This window comes from Daktulosphaira vitifoliae, unplaced genomic scaffold (assembly GCF_025091365.1).
Source record: "Daktulosphaira vitifoliae isolate Bord-2020 unplaced genomic scaffold, ASM2509136v1 Scaffold_5, whole genome shotgun sequence".
Lineage (NCBI taxonomy): Eukaryota > Metazoa > Arthropoda > Insecta > Hemiptera > Phylloxeridae > Daktulosphaira > Daktulosphaira vitifoliae.
In genome coordinates, this window is record NW_026099576.1 from 30,966,180 (window position 1) to 30,991,762 (window position 25,583).

Here is a 25,583-nt window from a genome sequence, read left to right on the forward strand (position 1 = left end):
TATATAGATCATATAGTGTCTTAAGGTAAACAAGACTGTGTTACTTTGGACACAGTTTAGATGAGAATAAGAGATTTATTTGTTTGGGAAAATTTTAGTTAAAAAAAAGTCTACAAATTCAAATTTATTTATCTAAAATGGTTAACGAAATAAGAGAAACTAAATACTCATTATTCAGTTTTCCTTTCATTTCACTATTTCCATAATTTTTTTTACTCATAATTTGTTTTATATTGGTAAAAAAATGCCTACATGATGAGCATTTGGTTCTTATAGCGCGTTGGGAATTGTGGAAAGCGCTCTCCGTGGATGTCCCTTAAAGCTTACCTATAAAAACCGATACATACACAAGCTAACAGTGATTGTTTCTATTTGTGTATTTGAGCAAAGTGCACTGGATCTGTGGTTACAGGTAAGAAACATATTTAAAATCGGAATTTAAAAATTGTTCATGCATGATATTGAATTTAAACTAAAAATGTGGCGCTATTTTATGCAATACAATATTATTATAAAATAACTTTAATTTTTTTGTGTGGAGTACGACAACTTTAAGGAAAGCTTAGAATCTGAAAATTAAATTTATTCGTGATTATTTAATTAGAGCAGGCTGTTACAAGTAAAGATCGAATTTATATTCTATTAAAAAACCTGAAATATAAGACTTATATTCTAAGAAAAAATAAACAATTTTCTTCAATATGTCCTCTTAAAAAACCTTAAATATAACACTATTATTCTCCTTTATTCGTTTACTTGATTTTCAAAAATGAAATTAGAAAACTATGCAAAAATAATCAAAATATGCTTAAATTTATAATTTTCAATTGTATACATGAAATACTAAAAACAAGAACTAAAAATGAAAAACCAAAACTCCTTTGATAATTGTTTATTTGTTATTAGCATAATAAAATTGTATTTATATATCAAATAATTAGAAAAAAGTAAAAAATGTCAAACGTTCTAAAAAAAAAAATAATATTTTTCGTAATAATATAATGTTTTAAGTGTCATAGCTTCAATTTTGTATAGTTTTCGAATCCGAATTTTTTTCTAAAGGGCTCAAAGCATATGATCACTTTAAAAAAATATTTTCCCTATTTTCATAAAATTACTACAAAAAAAAAAAAATAGTTCTTGACTTAATATTATATAATACGAAACATTGCGTTAATTTTTGAAAGCATCTATATTATCTCTGTCATCCTAAAATAATTAGGAGGCTATTAAAATACCTCGATTCATCATTGATTTGGTAGATGCTAGATGTTCAATTTTTTTAATATACATAAAAGTTTAACACTTTTAATCTTCATTTATTATTATAAATAATTGTTAATTTTGAAAAAATATAGATACAATGGAATATTGACGCGAATTTTCGATCAGCAAAAAAGCTGATATTAAAAATAATAAATGAATTTTTTTTATAAAAACAAAAAAATGATTAAGTAATATATCTTGGGTTAACTTGTGTGCTGATATTGTGTTAAATTCAGATATATCTAAGGAAGGGAATTCTGTGAGAGCAAGGATGATCTAAGAATTCATATGTAAAAAAACTTTTTTTATACTCTTCGCTCTAAAAACCAAAAATTTAAGACGTATTTATATTTTTTATACACCTCACTGTATAAAAAAAGAAATTAATTTAATACTATATAGTTTAATTTTTCACGCATTTAACTGAGGGCTAATAGACATAAATAGTTTGGCTATATTTAATACTAAGTTAATTTAATCATTAATTATTATATAAAATAAATATAATGCAAGTCAAATTTGTAAAAAAAGATTAATAATTTTTTTTTAATCGAACAAATGTAACAATATATTTACTTTCACTTTTATATTAAAACTGAAAGTGTAAGGACTTAAAAAAAATTAATATCCAACAACTTTACCTATTCGCCAATCAATTTTGTACATTAAAATTTTACCAACGTCATAATCATACATAATATCAGTGGCGGCTCGTGGCTTTGACGCGGAACGATCGAACTCTCTACTAAAATTAATTAAAAGAAGAAAACTAATTGTACATTATTAATTGTACATTTTTATTAAAAACTAGGCTCCGCCTTAGTTGGATTCCGCCCCAGATTCGAGGCCTTACGGCTCTACGCGCCTTTGTCGCGTCGAAAGCCTCTTCAGGACGTCATAATAAGTAGGCCACTGATTCCGGTAGGAATACCAGGCTACGATAAATGTTTGACAGAAAAAATATTACATCAGGAAAATTTAAAAAAAGAATATAGTAAAATGTATTGGGTACAAGGTTGACGTTTGTTAATGAGGTATTCCCCTTAGGCGTATTCAAAAATTATTTTAGGAGGGTATTTAAAATTTTTTTACTTTGTTAAACATGTTATAGAAATTTTTTGCTAAAAATACAAAAAAAAGGACATTAGGTCCTTATTTCTTAGAAGTTGCCTAAAAAAATATTGATAGCACTGATTCAAGGGGGGCCCATAAATACCCCTGGTATCTACAAAAATTATTAATATTCTAATTATAATAATTGTGTTTATATTAAAGAATAATTACAAAAAAAATCAGCATGTTATTATACGTGGGACTATGTAAAAAATTTAATTTTTATAAAAACATTGGTAACTGTGATTTGACGTTAGACAACATAATTGTCAAAGATGGATCCCAATTTAAACAATAAACTCATAGACCATACATCGTATATGATGATTAAAAAGATTATTAATAATGCACTGTTCTGATAATGAAAGTACAAACTTATATAATTAAAACTGTCTTGAAATTTATATATAACATATAACATTCCTTGATAAAATATAGTGCTACGTGCAAATGCAAAATAGTGTCCTAATAAAAATACATATTACACCACATAATTAAGTTCAGAATAAACGTATGCGTAGAAATGAGTCAATGCGCACATTAAAACCATGCTCGTGGACTTAAAAAAAAAACCGCAAAAAATGAATGGATTGAATTGATTTTATTATCATATCTCAGGAGTATCATTGGACGGGTCTGGTGAAAATTTCGAATCTTAAGTCGTAAAACGATGGCGTCAGCGAGCTTTTTTCTCGAAAACGGTCGCAGTCGAGCGGCAAAAATTTTCCGACATTCGCCAATAATTTTCCGGAGTCTGGTAAACGAGTACTTTCATTGGAAAAAACATTTTTGAAAATCCGAGCACGCTAAGTAATTTTCCCAGAAAAGCGTTTTTTTTCTTGTTCTATTTTATAATAAGATACAAATTTTTAAATAGTAAAATATTTTGTCTTGTGCGAACATTAAAGTTGTTTCCCTCAGTTTGTACCGATACGCATACACACACAATGTTAAGACGGCCGACAGCGTCGTCCGAACAACATTCAGACACGTATATTATAAACGAGGCGTCCAATCGTGTGCGTGCGGGTACAGTTCAGTTGCAATCTTATGTACAGGTTTTGGACAACCGACACCGTCGTCCATACGGTAAAATATTAGTATATTACTATATTGGGTATTTTATTTTTAGAACTAAATGCGAGTACGCTTGTAGTTATCGGTTGCTATAATAGTATAATCGCTATTATTATTATTTTCATTTCTATTTTCTACTGCGACCTTTAAGATAATAATATGTGTATTGTGTTTTATTTCATTATATTTAAAGTCGCACCCACGAACCACCACTGCATAATTTAAATCAAATTGTCATATTATTAATAAATTTGAAGTCAGTTTTTTTTTAAATCAATTGGTGTGCAGTATAATGATAATAACAACAACGAGATGTTGATATAAGGTCTGATTGAGAGTTTTTAAATGTGTGAAGTTATAAATGTTAATTAGATTTTGCAAATGTATAATTTATAGTTAATGCAATGTTTAACTAGTAGTCATATAGAGCCAATTTGGTGTAGTGTTAAAGTAGCATAAGTTGAAATTCATGATGTTACAAAATTTTAACAGGAAATAGATATTATTTTGAAAACTGTATGGTGTTTTACCTGATTATCTATAATGATGCGCAATAAATTTTTTTAAGAGTGCTATGGGAAATTTAATTACAACTTGATTAAATCAGAATATTGAGTCTAATAATGAACGTTTCGTTAATGTGATATAAACAGGACCCTCATCTAAGGGGGTACTGAGTGCACGTACCTGGCTGCAGGTTTTAAGGGCAATACTGAAATATGAAGCATTATAAATTATAGTCTTTGAGTACAGTCTTATGTATTTGCAATTTAATAATATTACAAATCAAACTCGAATTTTATTTTATTTGCCTTGTATCATATAAAGACCACTAACGCCGCTTAAAGTATTTTATCTCTTTTTTTTTTTTATAATTATGGCCTTTTAATGAATCATCGAATTTTATTGTATGTACTTAGAAATATAATTATTATTTTAGTGAGAGAAATCATAAACAATGCAAACAATTGTCTTTCATTAATTTAAAAATATTATAATGCAATATGTTTTTGTAATATTGATTCATTATTATTTTTGAATTTTTACAATAAAAAATAAATATTTATTTCTAATATTTATTATCTAATATTAAAAATACCTTACCTTATTTCCTATGTCAAATACAAAAATTAACTGTTTGCTAAAATTTAAACTTAATATGAAAAAACTATAGATGCAAAGAATAAGTTTTTCTATCACTGTATAAACAACTCGTATATTTATTGCAAATACATAGAAATGTGTATTAATTTTGATATTAATGAGATATGACCCCATAATTATCACATATTTTGCATTTTCATTTGTTTTGTAAGATTGTTATAACAATTTTAGTTTTTAAATATCTTTCATAACAACTAGATTCGCTACTGTAAATCTGATAACTTTGAAATGTTGTTCCAAACTCACTAACTCCTGCGTATTTTCTTTTCTTAGAATCTAAAATCTTATTGTTGTATATTGCATTTTGTTGTGTTATGAATTATTTGATCTAAGGTAGTGATTCCCAAGCAGTGGGCAGTAAAACTGATGATTTTATTTAGACCTAATTTTAGTTAAAGTAATATACATAATATGTAATTCAAATATACCATATCATTCAAAATCTATTAAATAAATTAATGTGTCTTTGATTAGAAAAGTTGATAAGTTTTGATCTAAGGGCCGAAAATTTCGTAGATTTAAAAATGATTGCTATTGTAAAAAAATTTGAAATTTTTATGGCTTAAATTATTTTTATGAGTTTTAGTTACTAAAAATTAAATTAATGTCTATTATTTTTCAAAAATTAAATAAATTAATTATAGTTATTATTAAAATACTGTTAATATGAACTCAATCGGTGTTGTAATTGAAGGGAGCATTAAGGACATGATCTCCCCAAAGGTCTATTCAAATTATCCAATTACGCATCAACTATATTCTTTATACAATTTATCTTTTAATTAGATTAGATTATGTTTATTTACACATATTTCATATTTAAATAAATAAAAGAAACTGATGTATAAATTTCTTACATAAACGCTTTGTTTACCATTTATTTAAATTAAATAATTATGTTTATCGTCTACATTTTTGTTTAATGATTTTCTCACTATAATTATTTTAAGCGAAAGAAAATTGATTGTCCACCATTTCTCTCCATTGTTTACATCAAAACTAAAATTAATTTTACTTGAAGCATTATTTCTATTTGATCTGTTATTCTTTGAATAGTTATCATTTAAATTTTCAATGTCTCAGCATTATAATTCCTATTTTATAAATATCCCTTCATAATTTATAAAAAAAGAATTCTGTTCATTGTTTGCATAAATAAACATAAGAAAATATAATTTTACATATTCATAATATTTTCAAATTACAATTTAATAAAATATTTACCCGTATTACACTTGTATTGTTGCAGATTTTAAAAATTGATGTTACAGAAGAAATTTATTTTAATTCCAAATAATTTATTCTCAACTGACCATAATAAGCAATTAAATTGATAAAATATTATATTAANCCATAATAAGCAATTAAATTGATAAAATATTATTTTCAGAACTAGGGCTTAATATTTGTAGTGAGTAGATAGATTGGGTGGAATACCTTCCATGACAACTATTTGGATTAATATAGATAGTAATTTTGTTGATTTTAGTTTCAGTTGATATTTACAAAAAGAAATATTTTGTTTATTACATTTTATTGATGAGCAAAAATAAACTTTTTCTGACTACACTATTAAAAATAAGAAATAATTCGTTAATCATATTATTTATAGCAATATAAATAAAAGTAAAATCTGTTGTCATATAATTTTACTATATTAAAAATTATATTTAGAAATTAATAATGCATATTAAAGCAATCAAAACTGTGACGGAGACATTATCATATAATAAACAGTATTACAATTTGTGAATTATTTTTAAATAATTTCTAATTTTTAATGTTTTCAAAATATAATAATAAAAATTATTTGTTGAACGCCTCTAAAATTATTTATAACATCTTTTAATTTCACCTAGATTGTTTTATTATTCGGTATATAATGTATATTAATCATATAGTTTGAACGACCATTATAATCCATTTAAAAACAGCATACAGTTACCTTTGTGATAACCAATTTGTCACATTAAAACATTTATAAGACGACAAAATATGTGTATTTGGTAAAATTTTGTTAAACGAAATTAACTTAATTACTCAAATTTATTCCAGTTCCTACCCAATAAATATAAATATATTAAATGTATTTCACTTTATAATGATTATTAATATGTTACGTGGAGATTAATATAATGAGAGCAATTGATATCTAAAGTTTGAATACACTGTCGAAAATAAGGAGGCTTAGCCCCCCAAAAAAATAATAAATAAGCCCTTCTAATTTTTTTTAGATTCCTTCAATTTTTTGTTTTCTATTATTTTTTTAAAGATAAGTTCACTACAATGTTAAGTTAAAATGAATTTTCTAAAACTATTGTAAATAATTATTTATTATAGTTTTAGAAAATTAATTTTAACTTATTATATTTATATAATAATTAATTATTAATAATTAAAATTAAATTTTATTATTTTGGTTAACATTGATTTCAATAATTTCTATCATGAACATATATTGTTGATGATAGCCTTTTCACTGATAGCACAACAATAATATAATATAATGACATACACCGGAATAAGACAAAAGTAACGAATTTTCTGATTTTTTCGAAATGTTATAACTTAAGTAACTGCTCACGATCACCAATTTATGGCCAAAAATCTAATTCATATTCAATACACGTTAGTTGTTATTACTTGTAAAGATTAGTAATTAATTTTTGATCATAACACCTAGTTGTAGTATTTGGATTTATTATTTTTTAAATGTGCCGGGACTTCCTATTGAAACTAATAATTACTTAAAAGTAATACTAATTGTTATGACAAAATAATTCGAAAAAATCAGTTATGTATACATAATGATTAATTTATCATGAAAAATTCAATTAATCGAAAAATAAAAATTATTTTGGAGACTTTTTTTTAGTATACGTTTTTTTAATTTACCAATTCATAATTATTCATTCCTTGTAGCCTATAAGGGTGACAACTTTTATTTAAATGTACATAAATAATTAAATAGTTTATTTAATAGATAATGCTCTAATTAAAAATGACTGATTGATAACAACTTTCGGACGAGCATTTTGGAAGTTAATGACATTTTATACTAAGGATAGAAGTCAGACGTGGGTGCTGCTATTTTTATTATTAGTTATTCATCGGTCGCATTTTTTCTCCAGCCTAAATATAAATATGTCAATAACTTCCAAAATACTGGTCCGAAATTTGTTATCAACTAGTCATTTTCTTTATTAAATCTTTATGCATACAAAAATCTAGTTAATTATGTATGTTTCCATTAAAAAAAATAATTTTGATACCCTTATAAAATTTAAGTAATGAATCGAAAAAGTACATAATAATTAATAAATTGATAAAACATGGATCTAAAAGAAACCAAAAATTACTCAACATTACTATTTTTGGATTAATTATGTGATTCATAATAAATGATTCACTATGTATAAAATGAATATTTGCTATTGAGTTTTTATTTAATTGTTTAATTTTTGTTTTTAGGATGTTAATTACATTAGTAAATTTAAACAAAAAGAAGTTATTGATTTATTGTAATTTTATAGATTTCATGTAGTATAATATATTATTATTAATCATATTAAATGAACAAGTAATACATACAAATAACGTATATTTATAAGAAAAAATATTAGAGCCCCAAAAAATTTACATTAAATGTAAATTATTTATAGTCATTAAAAATTGTTTGAATATAAATNTAACGTATATTTATAAGAAAAAATATTAGAGCCCCAAAAAATTTACATTTATATTCAAACAATTTTTAATGACTATAAATAATTTTTCGAGGAAAATGATAAGAATACACATTATGGTAATGTATTTTAAAAGGATATGATTGGGTTTACTTATAGTAATTATAGGAGTATTTCATGTTTTTTCGATAAAATCAAAAAAAAGTGCGATATTCTTTGTTCATTTGTGCGTTATTTAGAGTTGAGTAAATGACTGTTAAAAAGTATTGAAATCACATTACTCGTTACTTTAAAATTTTGTATCACAATTGCATAATTAGTTACTTTTAAAAAATTCCAATAAAGGTGGTTTCACGTTACTGCGACAAAGTAACTCATTCGTTACATTATTATTATTAAAAATAAAATATAATATAAATATTTATCACAACCAAAAGAAAATGTTTAATAATTTATTAATTCCTTACTTTCATATACTTCAGTAATAATAATAACAACAAAAATTCACTTCTATTAAGTATAATATTTTGATGTATATTAATATTAGGATGTATTTGTATATTAAATGACAAATTCATTAATCGAACTATAAAAAAATACAATGTGTCCGCAAATGATATGCGCTATATATAGCATATATTGATAAAAACAAATTAAACCCAAAATATACGAAGGGAAATCTATTTATATGAACGTAATAGCTGCGCTCGTATTCGCCACGGGCGCCTTATCTAAACAATATAAAAATAAATAACATGTGCGTTCACAAGAAAATCAAATTACTGTGATTTTTAATTGCACGCTATCCGATATTCGGTTACTGGTTAGTTATGGTTGATGACCAACCTGGTGTAATATTTTTTTACGTTTGTTCAAAATATGGACAATTAAAACCGTAACGCAGAATATTATGTTATTTTAAATAATTTCGTTATAGTATCGAGTAACTGACGTTACGTTATTATCCACTACTGGTTATTTAGAGTAAATAAACAAATTAAATTGTACTACGTATCTTGTAATTTAAACCTATATGATTTTATAATAATTTATAATGTTTGCTTGGTAAAGGATATTTACAAAAACTATGAGATCCTCTACGTTAACCTTGGTCTGGTTAACTGTTTTAGTGTCTCTAGTTCAAATAGCTTCCGCCGATGATGTTATCATGCAAAAGAGGGTAAGTTATCGTATACTGATTTACAAATAAATTGTTAGAGTAATACTTAAACTAATAAGTAATTTTATTTGACGGGTTTTGTTAGAAGATGATCAAGTCAAAAATGGTACTTTTTCAAGAGACTGAATACACGGAAAATTTAGGGATGGTGGTGTATGAGACTTTGAATTTAAATTGTAATAAAAATATAACTACACCTGATATTATGAAGTTATTACTAAATATAGTGATAAATATCAAAAAACATTGATAAACAACTCTAAATGACAAATTTTGACTTGACCAACTTCTCATAAAAACTATTTAATTATATTTTAAAAATAGCATAATTATAATTCAATTTTTATTAATAAAATATTTTCCTATTTTCCTTCAGGGCATAATAATTATTTTTATTGATTGAAGTATATTGTGTAACCTTACAAAAATTAAAAAAAATTACTATACATTAAATATTATTTAAAGAACAGTATTCATTTTTTACACGTTTAAAAAATAGTTTGAAGTTTAGTTGCTATAGAAATTTTAATTTAACTAGTATTTTAATAAAAATTTAGTATAATTATTGAACATTTTAATTTAAACAGTTCATTTTCACTAAAAAATTTAATCAATAATGTAATTTTTTGTACCAGTATTATGATGAAAATATGGCACCTGAACCAATCAGAAGAAAAAAACCTTTTTGCAATGCATTCACAGGTAAAAATAAACAATTAAATATACAAAAGAATAATTCATAATTATATTATTTGCTTGTATCTTAATTGCGGTTTTGCAAATATAATTTGTTATAAATGCAGTGGTTATGTGTCAAGTATGTTCAGGGTTTTTTAAATATTTTAAAAATGTTAAGACTAATGACGTGATGTAGGATGAGAATATACCTATCTCCCTGTTACTAAAATAATTTGGATACATTTTTTTTTATTGAAGGGATAGTAAAAATTTTTCCTATATATACCCCCATTAAGAAAACATTGATTGAATCATTTATTTATGTTATAATTATATTAAAAATAAATAAGGAAAAACGACAATTATATCATCATGTCATTTTATTTTTGACAAACATAATAATAAAATTAAAATTAATTTAAAATATAGATATTAATTTTATTTTATAAAAAATTAATTGTATATCATTACAATTACTCTCATGTTTGTAATAATAATTGGTTAATCAATGCCAACTTCGCTATAAACCATGTAATTATTAAAAAATAACATTTTGCAGATTTCTTAAAAAAAATCCAAAATTATCAATAAATTCGAGTCAATTTTGTTCAAATTAAATTATAAAAATTCTTTTATAAAACTAAACAATAAAAATCACTGTTTAAAATTAAATATTAGTTGTATTTAAGTTGAAAAAATAATGTCACTTTTAAAATAAAATGTAAAATGTTTAAAATAAATAATTTAATAGAAATAAGCCCTGAGTTTGGAACATCACTCACAATTAATAAAATTAATTAACTTAAGGTTTCAAGTTTTAGGAAAGAATAAAAAGTATATTATACTTGTTATACTTAAATAGTCATTATGCTGATTTTATAGTGAAAGCTTTGCATCTAACCTTCAAATATTAAGATACAAAAAAATGTCAAACTTGGATTTAAAAAAATCATTCAATATTGAAATCGGAATATTATTTGCATATTTTGATTAATATTTTAATATCAGTTGAAAAATATTCAATGTATTACGTAAAAATGGATTTTTATGGAAATTATTGATTTTTATTTAATAACTTAAGCATTCCAGTCATGACTTTTATTTGATTAATATTTGTAAATATACTATCCTACTATAACATTAATGAGAATCTCGAAGAAAAATAAAGTTTAATTTATGCTCGTAAAACATATGAAACAATTTTAATACTTACCAATGAATACAAATATAGATATTGTTTATTAAATTATTAAAAGTAAACAAAAAGTTGTAAGAGAGAAATCAAACGATTTTGAAAGTAGTAGTAGATACATAATTTCTATCAACTGTACTTCTGTTTCTAAGTATAAATATTAATCACTGATAAATATCAAAAAACCTTTGTCAAGCAAATGCTAATACAGTTGTGATAATCAAGTTTCTAATAAAATACCTATGTAGTTATTCTATTGGTTAATAAAATAACTTTTACTAGTATTGTATAAACAATTTCTTGTGTCAGATTCGGCGAAAAAATGTTATTGATAAATAATCGTTACAAAGTTTAATAAAACGATTGAAATTTATCTTGATGTCTTATAAGTTTTTTTGTTTAAAACTTTGCTGAACATTTTTAATAACACACCTTCTATACTTATATAACTTTTTAGCTCCATCAAAAATCATTTTATCAATAAATAGGTTGTTTATGTAAAGTTTATTAATCAAAGTTAAAACAGAAATAGTTATTTTCTAATTAAATTGTAAAAATTATACATTTAATTTTTTATACGCCCTGAGACTTGATGTTTTTCCCTTGACTTATATAAAAATGTTAACTAACCATCTGAAGTTTTTCTTCGAGGAGAATTTGCAAAAAATTATAATATGCACTACAACACTTTTACTACTCCTACGTACTCTAGTACATAAAAGAATTTACAAATGTTAAATCAAAAAATTTGAGTTTAGGTTTTTAAAAAATACACTTAGTTATACTTCAACTAACTTTTTCAAAGAATTTAGAACTATTATTAACATTTATTTTCCTCAGAACAACGAATGATCACAATTATAGTTTCTTTGAAAACTTTCTGATTGCTTTGAATAAAAAAAAAAAGAAAAGAAAATCATGTTCTTCTTTCAGACAAGACTTAAAAAAATTAACATATATTTGAATTCCAGAATACAGTGTGACAAGTAGCTTAAAAGAAGACTTTTTATTCAAACACGGATAAAATATTAAACGCGTGTTACACTCATTTGAAAAAAAAAATTATTAGTGATATCATTTGAAGATATTTAAACAATGTTAAATTTAGAATCAATAATTTTAAGTTAAATTAAATAATACTGAATATTTACTGATAGTTACTATCATTACTTATTAGTTTTTGTAAAATACTATTATTAGATAATCGGAGTCAAAATCGGAGACATAAAACGAAAGGTACTTATTATTGAAGTTGTGCACAAAGGACCAACAGGTCTGAGTGCATGGGCATTATGCCCATCTCACTAATAACTATTATTGAAATTATTGAGTTATTGTAAATTCTAGATTCATAGTTATTTTAATTGAACACATAATAAATGTTTCCTTTTACTTATTTTGTTTAAAATGTTTACTATTAAATCTTTATTTTCCTCGCCTTAATCTCAATTACTTGGGGTCGGCCAAAATGTTTATTATTAAATATTATTATTTTATAATGGTCGAAAAAAATTGTATTGAGATAAATTCGTCCGTTAAGTTTAGACTCGTCAAACTTTTAATTAATATACAACGTTTTAATATTTTGCATCTGCATTAAAATATTAGCATTTTTCAATTGAAAATATTTAATTGTTTATGTTTAGGATGTGGTCGTAAAAGATCAGATGAATCGATGGCTACGCTAGTGGAGCTTCGTTCAGAGCCAGCCGTTGAAGAATTAAGTAGACAGATTCTATCTGAAGCAAAATTGTGGGAAGCTATTCAAGAAGCACGCCTTGAACTGTTACGCGATCAAAGACATAAAGTAAGTTTTATATATGTAACTTAGAGATAAAACAACACCATATCACAAAATTTTATTTTTTAAGAGGTCAAATTTTGGTGTTTTCTTCCTATTAAAATTGATGGACATGGTTCTAATTTACATCATCTTATTTCCATTATTCATGATAAATGATTATAGTTATATACCCTATATCTTTACTTAGAAAAAAAACCCTACAATATAAAAATGAGACCAACTTTATTTCTTAAAAATGAATATGGTGTCTTTCACCTTTGAAGTACAGATATTATTAATTCATCAATAATTATATTCAATTTCTTACTATATAGCACAATCCAATAATAGGTTCTATCTGATAGCTATTGATAATTCATCAAGTTTGTATTAAATGACATTTTTTTAATATTTTGCATTTTAGTCATATAGTAGCAAACTTTTTTGTAAGAATTTAATATAATGAAATGTTGGAAACTTTTATAACCTTAATTACACTATGAACCTTGGTACATAGTATGACGTAGTATTATTGTACCTGATTAATCTCTCCTAGCTACTGTAACTTTATATCAACGGAAACGGCCTGGACCTCTCGTATCATTTTCTCCGTAAAAACGCCTTTATGGCCACTAATATTTACGATAGTAATTGCCAAAACTCATTTTCTATGTAAAATTATTACTATTGTAAAGAGTTGAACTTTAAATTATATGCATACATATTTAAAAAAAAAATGTTTATATTGCCACTTGGTTTGGAGACTCATTAGATATGCCCCTCCTCTAAGTTGCAAAATATTCTAGGGTCTTCGACAATTGTTAGACATCATGTTAGGCAAGACTGTATTTAGTGGGTAGTTCAGAGAGACAATAGTCCTTCAAAAAATAAAAATAAATTTAAGAAGCGAATCTCACTATTAAATAGATAGATAATTATTACTAACGATCGATAAAATATTTAATTATTTCATTATACGAAATAATTTAAAAACCAACAATATATATTGTTAGTTTTCCATGGGAAATATTTATATAATCGATGAAAATAATCACAAAAATAAAAGGCTGTATAATTTTACTTAAAGTAAAAAATAGTTAACATTAATTGAAATTGAAATTCAATTTGAAAATTGTATTCTCATCAATCGATCGGAGTTATGAAAAGACCTTTATTTTTGTTCATCAATATTATTTAAAAAAGTGGCAAATTGACTTACTCGCCAAATTTTTGTTTTAATTATCTGTAAACAATTATTGATTTTTTATATAATTTACTATAATATATTGCATTAAAAATCTTATTTTTAAATAAAAATAAACTATTTTAATTTTAAAACATTGGTTGATTCTTACCACTTGTCCTTATCATACTATCACTTTTTATTAGTTTTATGACACTTGTTAGTTTTCATCAAAGTTATTTCGTTATAAAAATTTCAGACGCAGTCGGGCTATGAAAAGATAAAAGTGGTTGCGACCGGGAAACTCCCCAAAAAATTAAGAGTGACAAAATTTATCCGTGCTAAAATTTTAAATATGTTTCTGAGAATGGGAAAATGGTTTCTGATATTTTTGGATGATAATTATAAGCGAATAAATGTAAATTATCGGGAGTACCTAATTACTATTTATCGTTTTATCACATTTCCTTTAGTTTTTCAAAAGTTGGAATTAATCAATCGTTTGTTAGTTAAATACCATTAGTTGAAATGGTATATTTTTTGTTTTCTTAATGTTATCTTTATATCGACATAATAATTAATTTTAAATGATTTACCTGAATTATGATAAATATTAAATACTAGGTTATATGATGAGCATTAAATCTGTCATAAGTTTCGCTTATATTACAAACAAAATGTTTGACTCTTGTAAATATTAAAAATTAATTAAACCAATGTCATTGAAAAAAAGTAGTCAAAATTAAAAAATATTATATCTTTGTGTAAGGAAATTTGCATTTTCTGTAGGGTAATATCACCAATTAATGAACACTATCAGTGAACAAACACTGCTGAGTTTTTAAGTAAAAGATTGTCTAATTTGACTGTAACAAGTTGTTGCTAGTAGTTTTTGTAACAAACAATATCTAGATTAAGGCTTACTGCAATTTTTTTTTTTAAGGTAAACGCCCTGTAAGCAATAGACTACATGTATCAGTAATTAATATACAAAATACAACAAAAATAGTAATTAGGCACTAATATATAAAATAATAATAATAATAACAATACAAAATATGTAAATGAATAATCAAAACAAATATATAAGTATAAATTAATCATACGTTTAAGAATATTTCAATTTTTGATACAATATTATTAACTGTTCTTTTACTGAGAAATTCTAATTTTCAACGTTTAATAATAAAATTAAATGTTTGTGTTAATTATAAATATTTTTAAATTATTATTATAGAGAATTTTCCAGAAAACAAATATTTATTAACTTAATAAGTGGGACATCAAAATATAAACTAATTAAGAACTTAAAAAATGAAAAATTCTTAACTGTTCATTCTTTGGTGAAGTTATTCTATTTCTGATGAAAAAAAACGTGCATAAATTGTATAAACTAAAAATCATACAAAAAAAAATTTGTATACTGAAATTATCATGTCTGATTTCCTTTTTATGAGTATAGTTACCGTTAATTTGAAATCTCTAGAAATCGAGCAATTATTATTAAATTATTATGTACAAGACGACATAGGCATACAAAAAAACAACACAATATTTGTGTTTATCCAATACTAGTAATAATATTTTTCGACATTGGTGTTTTTTTCGAGAAAAATAATATTTTTCTAGAATTTTATTAATAAGACAGAAATATCTTTAAATGGCATTTATACTTTTATTATGTTTTTTTTAAGAGTAATAAGACTTTTGAAATAATAGATTTAATAATTAACTGATGATGTAAGTATGAAATATTATTTACTATCATAATTTCGTTCTAATAATTAGGACAACAATGACTGATTTAGTAGGAAGTCCTATTTATCAATTATTTTTTGAAACTTTCTTTTAGTTCTATATATAAACTTTTAATATCATTTTTACTCATATTAATTTATTTGTTGTTTGTAGGTAGTTCCTCGACAATTTACAGTTTAAATATAAACAAAAATTCAAAATTTATTTAAACGTATAAAATGGTACAATAGTATATACAAAATAATAATTATTAAAACCTCCATTGACAGATCCCTATTTATTTCGTTAAAACCGGAGTGGATCCAAAATTTTTTTTAAGGATGCACAAAAAATGTGGATGTCAAAATCAATTTTTTTGCCAATTTTATTATTTAAAAATACCTTTTATTCCTTTTTTTTTAGTAGACGATGATAATTTAAGAAGGAGCACGTACCCCCTGGATTCGTCACTGCTCCATACCTATAATAATATTCATCTCTTAATGCATTAACCAACTGGGTATTCACTTAACGTCTTATTTTTCCTCGCCTTTATCCGAACTACTTGGAGTCGGGTATTCCCTTAGTATATTTCCAATATTTTTACCTTAAAAAAAATTAAAGTTTGGTGAAAAGGTGTATCTAAAACACTAATCAAAAAAAAAAAAAAATTAATTCGATTTGAGTTAATAAAAAAAATTATAGTCATTTAAGTTTACCAAAAAATACTCTTTTTATTTTTAAGTTCTTATTCAAGTTTTTTTTAATTCTAATAAGATGAATAAAAAATGAATTATAATATTTATTAAAAATATCAGAAAATCCGTTAAAATGCAGTTCTAAAGAATTTTAATATTATTTAAACCTTTTAATGAAAATGTGGAATAAAAGTTTGCTTTTACTTTCATTAAAAAGTGCTTTCAAATTTTCATAAAAAATTCACATTTAAACTACATAGTTTAGAGGCGCAAGTTTGTCTGTCCTAATACAGTTTATATGATAGCTTTAATATTAGTAATATTAATCGATCATAAGCGATTAGCAATAAACAAAAAAGTAAAAAAACTTCATTTATTTTAACATTTAATAAATACGATAACTTTCGAAACTGAATTAACTATGCGTAAAGTTGACCTTTAAAATAAATTGTACTAAGTACTTTTCAATGTTCTATTTCTTAAATACACAAACAGTTTGAATCGACTGCTAGAACACATTAACGCTTAGCTACAAAGTAACTGAAATTACTCTATCACAAACGAAAACGAAAAAAATCAATATAGCTCTTTTCCGTATTGGCCGTTATTAGATAATTTATAATTTGTTAAAAAAAATGGAAAAGTAAATATATATTAATCATTGTAGTGATCAATAAGTATGAATCAATCGATATCTTTTTGGGGGGTTAACTTTTATCTATTTCGTAACGAAGCTCATTAAGAGATTGAGTTCTTTTAAATAAAAAAAAACTTGTACAAAAAGATTAAAAAAATATTTATTTATGAATATCTATACTTTTAACCAAATTAAATGCTGTAGATTAGATAATACTTTAAACCTTTATTAATTATTTATAATGAAAAATGTCTTTTGATGATTTTATAAGGTCAGACTCTTCATTGATCAATTACCTAAAGAGCTCTTTATTAAGATTTATCATAAATAAAAATGTTACTTATTTTTGTTGTTTCAGGAAAGAAATTTAAAACCCCTTCCATTGTCTTTGAAAAGAAAACGCCGATCGCCATTATTTTGTGCAAACTGTTGAGAAGTAAAAGTTCAATAAATATTAATTTTATTATATTTTAAATAAATTCTAGTAAATTGTTTAATGAAGCCGCCGTTATTAAGTCAAATATTACATATAAATTGTGGAATTACTCATAATACCCTTTACAAAAAATATATCTTTATAAAGTTTAATTTTATGATTTAAAATCAATATAATTTATATCTATGTGTTATTGTTTTTACACTGTGTAATTTCCCAATATAATATTTCAAATTGTTGTTATTTGCTGGTTAATTTAAACCTGTGTACAAAAATAAACATTTTTTTTTTGTCCAAAATCTAACATGAGTCCTTTTAAATTTGTCTGCAACTACAAAGAAATGTTTTGCTTTTTAGATCTTTTAGTAACATCTCATTAAGTCAAGCCTCCAGTTTTCTTTATTTACTGTTCAGTTCCTCAAATGGTTACATATTTATTTTAAAAATACCTTCCTAGCAAATTTTTTATATTTCAAAGGGTCTTTAAATAATAAATAACTTATTAAAAATTTATCGAGGATTTTTAAACTACCAGCCAGTATTTTTTAACCTTTATACCATGACAATTCTCTTGTTTTATGTAAATTTATTTAGTGACCTCTAACATAGGTGCAATGGACTTCTCACTTGAGGATTGTGAATTAATTATTTAGTAATTCATGATCCTAAGTTGAAAATCAGTGCCTTAAAACCATACCATAAAAAGATTGAAAATTTTTGGCACAATTAATTTTAATAAAAATTGTTTAGATAAAATTCTTATAACTAAATATATTTATACGTTAAAGCTTTTATGTGTCATTACTACAATTATCATTTTGTTATTAAAGTGAAAAACTAATTAATTTTTTTATTTCTTCTGATCTTCAACACACTTGAAATAAAGCTAACATATGTTGGTTAATATTTATCAAATTTCATAAATTATTTAATTAGAATTGAAAACAAATTCAGGAGAATCAATGATAATTTTTAAGAATAATGACTATCCTATAGTGTAGTTTAACATTTGCTCTAAAGTTTATAATGTAAATAATTCTTAATAAAAAAATAATCATTGAAAATTAATAGTATTCATAAAATTAAGTTCTTTAATATTTAATAAATTAATCTGACAAAAAACAAAAAATAATGATTAGTTTTGACGAATATAAAAATTTTATTTAATAATAGTTTATAATTTTACTATAATTTTGATCAGACTACTTTTTTTTCAATAAATTAATTGCAATTTGACTGACTACATTTTCATCACAAAAAGAATTCAATATCATCTCTTTGATATCAGATTCTTCATTAACTTCTATAGTTTTTGGTAAATGATTAGTACAATGGTGTTTTGTATCAATTTGTAAATTTTTAATTGATTGATTGGCATTTAAAACAGTAAACTTGTAATCTGATGAACTAGGTATGATGTACTTCATGTTTTCTAAAGAGGAGCTTTCTTCATTTTTAATCTAAAAAATATATTTTTTGTTTTAATTTAAAAAAGTAGGAGCGTGGTGTGGCGCGGTGGTCACACTAGTTGTTGATAAAACTCTAGTGTTAAACCGCGCCTACCACTGTAGGTGAACGGATGGGTGACCATGCGTGCGCTTCTACGGTGGCGAAAAAGCACCATGGTTCCCATTGCAGAAGGCAACTTAAACTGTACTTAAATTTGCCCAGGATATACCAATGGTATTAACCAACCTAACGGCTGTAAAAAAAAAAAAGTTTTGTGTATCTATGCATATTTTTATTACTATACCGTTTTTAAACTTTGTTCAATAAATTTCATAGATTCAGCTGTCATATTTGAAGAAAATAGCTAAAAAAGTTAAAAAATTATAATGTTACAGGAATAAATGGTGACAAAAGATAATAAACTTGTTTATTTGTTAAATAATTACTTCATTTGGATTTAATAAGTGAGATTGAATATTTTCAGATACACCTGAACATACACTACTAACTAAGAAACGAACAATGGACTCATTTAATCTACTTAAATTGTCATATTTAGAAATAGGTATCCAGCTATTTATGCTAATGGCAGTAGATAAATTTTCCACATAGTGCCACCATTTATGAGGAACATAAAGAACATCACCAGGTGATAGCACAACAGAAATACATTTACATTTTTCGTCTATACCTAAAAAATATATTCATGTAATAAAATATGGTAATTATAATATACAAATAAAAAAAAAAGATTCAATATAAGCTTAAACAAACTTTTAGACTTTTCTAAAACGAAAATTAGGCATTAAACTATTTTTAATTTAAAAATTATATTTTCTTTTATTGTTCTTTAAAAAAAAAATAAATTATCTAGATTTTAATAATAAAAATGTTTGTTTAATATTAACTTAAAAATTTTTTTAGGGTATTTATAATTCTTTAATTAATTAAATGAATAATTTACTTGTAAGGATTTTAGGGCATGAAAAATTTATTTTGCTATAGCAACTAGATTCTTCATAAGGAACTCTTGAGGGTAATAAATATTTTCCCATATCAGGAGGTAATAAAATCCAACGCTTTCTACAGAAAACATTTAATTTCATATTATTCTTATTGAATAAATTTTTTTTGATGCAATATAAAAAAACAATACCAACGTTCCATAAATTTGGGCCACTAGATTAATTCCATAAAGATCTTGGTGACATGGTGTATGAGCTCCAGTGCTTCCAATCCATAAAGTCGAATCTTTTGCATTTAGACTTTCATATCCAAATTTTCTCCAAGATATTGACTAAATAAACATACATGATATAGTAAAATCAGTACAATGATAATGACTTAAAAAACAATAAAATAAATTGAACTAAAACCTTAAAATTTTTATCATCAACTTGTTTTCCAATATATTTATAATCAAAATATAGCCAACTTCCACTTGATTCAACTTTTTCTGATGTTTTAAGTATATCATTGAATTTATGAAATTCTTGAGAACATTTCCTTTCCCAAAGAGGTTCCTATAAAAATTATCAAAATGAAATATATTTTTATATAACGATTACAAACATATTACACTACTACAAGTAATTTTTCCTTTCCTACAGTTTAATGGATTATTTTCAAATATATTTTCCCAGTCTTGTATGTTCCACTTAAATGGTTCCCAATCATCCAGCATTTTGTGAAAGACTATAGGTGTAGAAGATGATTCAATGAATTGTTTGATATTATTGATTGATAGTTGGCTCTCTATATTTAATGGTTCCCTAAATTTTTTAGAGAATTAGATTATATATTTGTGTATCTAAAATTCTTTGTTATTATTTTTGCCCCTTAGAAACAACCTATTTGGCTTATCAACAACTAAATAAAAGATAACCTTACCCTGTCCTGTCTTACAAATTAGTCTCTAGAATATCTATGTATACCAAAAAAAAAATAAAATGATCCACCTTTAAACAAAACATGAGCAGCTATCCTAACTCTTTTCCATATTGGTATGTACAGTAGTGTATATATGTACATTAGAAAAATTATACACCTGATCAAAATTTTGGTACGCTTCATAAATTTGGTAGGAATAGCATCACTTTTAAGAATTTTCTTAGCAATACTCTTAAAACAATCTCTTTCAAAGTGGATCGAACATATTACAGTATTTTTTGAAAAGTCTCTTTCATTTATACCACAAGCCTTTAACCATAATGATTGCATTACAGTATTAGATGGAAATCTGTATAAAAAATAATACTATCAAGTTATGTATTATACACATTTTAAAAGCTTTTCATCAGAAATCTTACTTATGCAGAGCTACTGTGCAATTTTTATTGATATATTTTGAACAAACAGCACAACTTATGTTTTTAACAGGTTTAGACATTTCTACTAAATAATTAATTTTGATTTAAATTCTTTAGATTTAAGAAGTAGAATACTAAAAAATTATTCTTCTTAAATTAACACATTTAGTAAAAAAGAATAAAAACAAATAATTTACAAGGAAGAACATAAAAACAATGACTTTTGACTAGGTAACTTTTTTATTTTATTAAAAAATTCCTTATTAAATATTAAATACTATCTATAGATTTGCACCGAATCGTTTTTTATATTATCTATACTTGTCCCATCTATTCTGCGTCATCACTGATCTATGATTCCGCTGTATTGGGTTAGTTTTTAAATAGTTATATACGTATTTTAATAAATTCAATTTGAGGAAATTACTGATCAATAACAACTTTTAAATCGTTATTTCGGAAGTTTTTAATTGTAGGTTAGAGATGATGTGCGGGTTATGATATTATTATTATTAAGTATCCCATGGCCGCGTCCTTCTTCCAAAAAGGTATAAAAATTTTCATAAGACCGAAAATACTGGATCAAAAGTTGTTATTAACCAGCCATTTTCTTAGTTGATTACAGATTATACTAAACCAGATAGATTATTTCGAACCTGATAACTCGAACCTGCCTAAATACAGTGTCACCACATATGAAAAATTAAGTTATTGTACAACGTATTTTACAATAATAAGTAATGAATAAATTTAATTTACTAGTAAACTTTTGACATATCATTAATTTACCTACATCTATCTTTTTAATTCTATTGCAGTTTATAGATTAGATAATCTGCTACTAAATGCTTAATATGTTAATTAATACTTCAATAACAAATGATTTTTGCACACATTATTAAAAATATTTACAGTGACGAGCAAAAGTGAACACTAATGAGAAAATTCTTAGAAAAAGATTATAAAATAATAACACATACGTTTTAAATTATTCAAAAATGTATATGTATTTAGAAAACAAAATTTAAGCGTATTAGATGAAAAAATACATACATTAAGCAGCGAGTTACTAGGTAACAAATTTTTAAAAGTACTCACTTTTGGACCGGTATTTATTATAGATATATTCCGGCATTAATATTTTGTCTACAAGTCTTTAGTCTTTATCACTGCTTCCATCCTTCGTGGCATGCTGTTGACCAATGACTCGCAGTAGTTTACAACAACTTTTGCCCATTCTCTAATTCTTTCCTACAAATTGTCGAGTGAAGTAGGTGGACTGTGATACTTACTATACAATTTTCCTTTTAAATATGCCCAAAAATTCTCTATTGGGGTCAGGACAGGACTTTGAGCTGGCCAGTCCCTAGTTTTTAAATTGTTGATTGGAAAGCCATTGTTTGACGGATTTCGCCGTATGCTTGGGGTCATTATCCTGTTGGAAAATGACTTTATCATTTGGTATTGGCATTTTTGCAACCACATCTGACAAATTTCTTGATAGAATATTTTTATACATATTGATCCATTGCAAATATAATTTTATCAATGGGTCCAGGTCCATACACAGTAAAATAGCCCCATAGCATGACAGATCCTCCACCATGCTTGATCGTCTGTTTGACATAGGAAAGTTTGAGGCTCTCGCTAGTCTTTTTCCAGAACCAGGACCTTCCGTCAGAGCAGTATATATTAATTTTAGTTTCATCCGACCATATTATCCTCCTCCAGTCTTGTTCTGTCCAGTGTTTATGATCTTTAGCCAACTTTAGCCTGGCCTTCATATTTTTTTTGGAAATTGCGGGTTTTTTTTTTATTTGGCACACACAAAATTTTGTTCCTTGAGAACTCTCAAGGCTTTCCACTTCCTCACTTTTTTCCCCGTGTGTTGTTGCAATAGATTGGTTGCTATTGAAGATGAAGATGCTTCTCCTGTTTGTAAAAGTGAGCAAGTCTTCGTCAATCTTATGGGGTAGTACACTTAGGTCTTCCTTTTAGTCGGAGTGAAGCGTTAGGACAACCTTTATTTTTTATTTTTTGCACTGCTGCTTGACTGACGCCACACTGTCGAGCCACTTCTCTGGTTGATTGACCCGATTTTAGCATCGAAACAATTTGTGTCATTTTTTGAGGAGTAATTTTCATGTTGGTTCCTTTCACTACGAAAGAATGGTTCATACTGATTAAAATAGAAGTTTCATATTTTCTTTGTAATAGAAAGAAATGTAAACAAATCAAGAGTGAAAAATCTCTTTTTTCCAGACGCCTCAACAATAACAAGTCAAAGACACGCACTTCGCTTTGTGTTTTTATATTGTTTTAATAGCAGGTGCATAAGTCAGTATTTTTAAATAAATAAACTCTTAGGCCTTTTATCTTTTTCTAAATTATTTTTTGTGCGTAAACTTTTGTTTTAATCCCTAGAATGTGGATTCAAAAATTTATTAAATTGAATTTATATTTAGTTTCAAAAATGCCAATTTTCCAAAAATTTTGTAAATTGTGTTCACTTTTGCTCGTCACTGTATGTGTGCTTATTAATTACTACTTAGCAAAATATAATTTTAATAATAATTAGTAAAACTTTATGATGCAGCACAGGTCAGATGGTGGCTCATAGGCCAATTCCAAAAATAAAAGAAAAAAATACTATCTTCTTTTGTAGTACTGAGCGTAAGCTCATTTATTCAAGTATTTTACATAAACTCAAATAAAGTAAAAATATAAAAATAGGATTTCTGTTATGCGACTTAAGTAGTNAAACTCAAATAAAGTAAAAATATAAAAATAGGATTTATGTTATGCGACTTAAGTAGTAAAAAATAATAAAAAATATTCGTGTTTTTTAAAAAAAATATAAAATATATTTACATATATTATAAGGGGCGAGTGTTTGAAAGGCTTAATAATAATTTATTGGCCTATAAAAGTTTAAAATCTCGATAGACTAAAATGTTTCAATACAGTTCTGAGCTCATGAGAGTTTGGCCTACAAATATATACTAGATAATATAGGTGGTCTGATTAATTTTCCGCACCAAAATTTTTCGTTAATTCTCTGTTGAGAGCGAGTATAAGCATAAGCATAAACGTTTGTTGTATAAGGCTTAAGTTCTCATAGATAAATTCTTAGCCACTCACAAATAAAATATATTCTTTGAGGAGAGAGGGGTGAAGAAATTCCTCGTTTGCCTATATCTTAATGCAGTAACACGTATACAAATAAAAAAAAAATAACCCAGCACAGGTGGTTCGCGGCACAGTGGTGACGTGGCATAGTTGGATCAAGTATAATGATATCTGACAGTGATTAAAATCACTATAAAAAAAAAAACGCTTCGATGCAAATCTTTAGATAGTGTTTAATTTTAAAAAATTGGTGGATTATTCCAAAAGCTTCATAAACTGCTAGTTCCTTATTAATATCCTGATTAAGATAAAGTATGTCGAATGAAAAAGGGATTATTAAAAAATAGTATTTCCCATAAAAAAATTATATTGATCAATACACTTTTCAATAAGTTATAGCATTATAAAGTTAAAAATGTAAAAAATAAAATCGAGAATTTTCACACAATAATAGCATTTGGTAGCCATTTTCACCGTGAAGACAAAATAAAGTCCGAAATTTTTTTTTTACATAATAAAGTAGATTACATTAGCTTTAATTTAATATATATATAAAAGTGTCAGACTTTCCGGAACACTTTCAAAATTTAAGTTGAAAAAGTCAATTTTTTGTGAAAAATTTGTCATTTTGAATCCCCCCCTGTAGGCAGGTAAAAAGTCAGATTTATAAAAAAATATACCAAATGAAAGGTAATGATATCATGCATCTATATAAAAAAGAATTATATTGATATGTTTATTTTTAAACGGCAGTTTAATTTAGTAAAAAAAATTGAAAAAATTTCGAAAATTAGCCATTTTTAAATTTGTAATTTTTTCGGAGGTTTCCCCCATTTACGGGGAACGAGGGAATTTTTTTCAATTTT

The 25,583-nt window shown here is 25.1% G+C and overlaps 2 protein-coding genes across 3 annotated transcripts; one reads left to right on the forward strand and one right to left on the reverse strand.

Annotated features, from left to right (window-relative positions):
* The first annotated feature begins 291 nt into the window (after positions 1-291).
* LOC126906929 (cardioactive peptide) lies at positions 292-18,068 on the forward strand. Its single transcript, XM_050687879.1, has 5 exons — positions 292-412; positions 9,378-9,486; positions 10,122-10,188; positions 13,003-13,163; positions 17,753-18,068. The coding sequence occupies exons 2-5, from the start codon at positions 9,394-9,396 to the stop codon at positions 17,825-17,827; spliced, it is 396 nt and encodes a 131-aa protein (XP_050543836.1). The 5' UTR covers positions 292-412; positions 9,378-9,393; the 3' UTR covers positions 17,828-18,068.
* Positions 18,069-18,929: 861 nt separating this feature from the next.
* On the reverse strand, positions 18,930-22,228 carry LOC126906907 (HSPB1-associated protein 1). Of its 2 annotated transcripts, XM_050687839.1 has the most exons (9): positions 21,589-22,228; positions 21,327-21,518; positions 20,859-21,051; positions 20,656-20,802; positions 20,440-20,576; positions 20,244-20,362; positions 19,726-19,970; positions 19,584-19,643; positions 18,932-19,290 (listed from the first exon to the last, which is right to left on the reverse strand). In XM_050687839.1, exons 1-9 carry the CDS (start codon positions 21,666-21,668, stop codon positions 19,033-19,035), a joined length of 1,431 nt encoding a protein of 476 aa, XP_050543796.1. In that variant the 5' UTR covers positions 21,669-22,228; the 3' UTR covers positions 18,932-19,032. The 2 variants fall into 2 exon arrangements, with proteins under 2 accessions (XP_050543797.1, XP_050543796.1); XM_050687840.1 differs by lacking the exon at positions 21,589-22,228 and having other exon boundaries at positions 18,930-19,290; positions 21,238-21,348.
* Between the last annotated feature and the right edge of the window lie 3,355 nt (positions 22,229-25,583).

Bases quoted from the DNA above. Each gene is read 5' to 3' on its own strand.
- LOC126906929 (XM_050687879.1), top strand. From the start codon at position 9,394: ATGAGATCCTCTACGTTAACCTTGGTCTGGTTAACTGTTTTAGTGTCT. The intron at 9,487-10,121 runs GTAAGTTATCGT...TTTTTGTACCAG, and splicing joins ATGTTATCATGCAAAAGAGG to TATTATGATGAAAATATGGC. The intron at 10,189-13,002 runs GTAAAAATAAAC...GTTTATGTTTAG, and splicing joins TTTTTGCAATGCATTCACAG to GATGTGGTCGTAAAAGATCA.
- LOC126906907 (XM_050687839.1), bottom strand. From the start codon at position 21,668: ATGTCTAAACCTGTTAAAAACATAAGTTGTGCTGTTTGTTCAAAATAT. The intron at 21,052-21,326 runs GTGTATAATTTT...TAAAAAATTTAG, and splicing joins CGTACCAAAATTTTGATCAG to GGAACCATTAAATATAGAGA. The intron at 20,363-20,439 runs GTTGGTATTGTT...TGTTTTCTGTAG, and splicing joins GTGGCCCAAATTTATGGAAC to AAAGCGTTGGATTTTATTAC.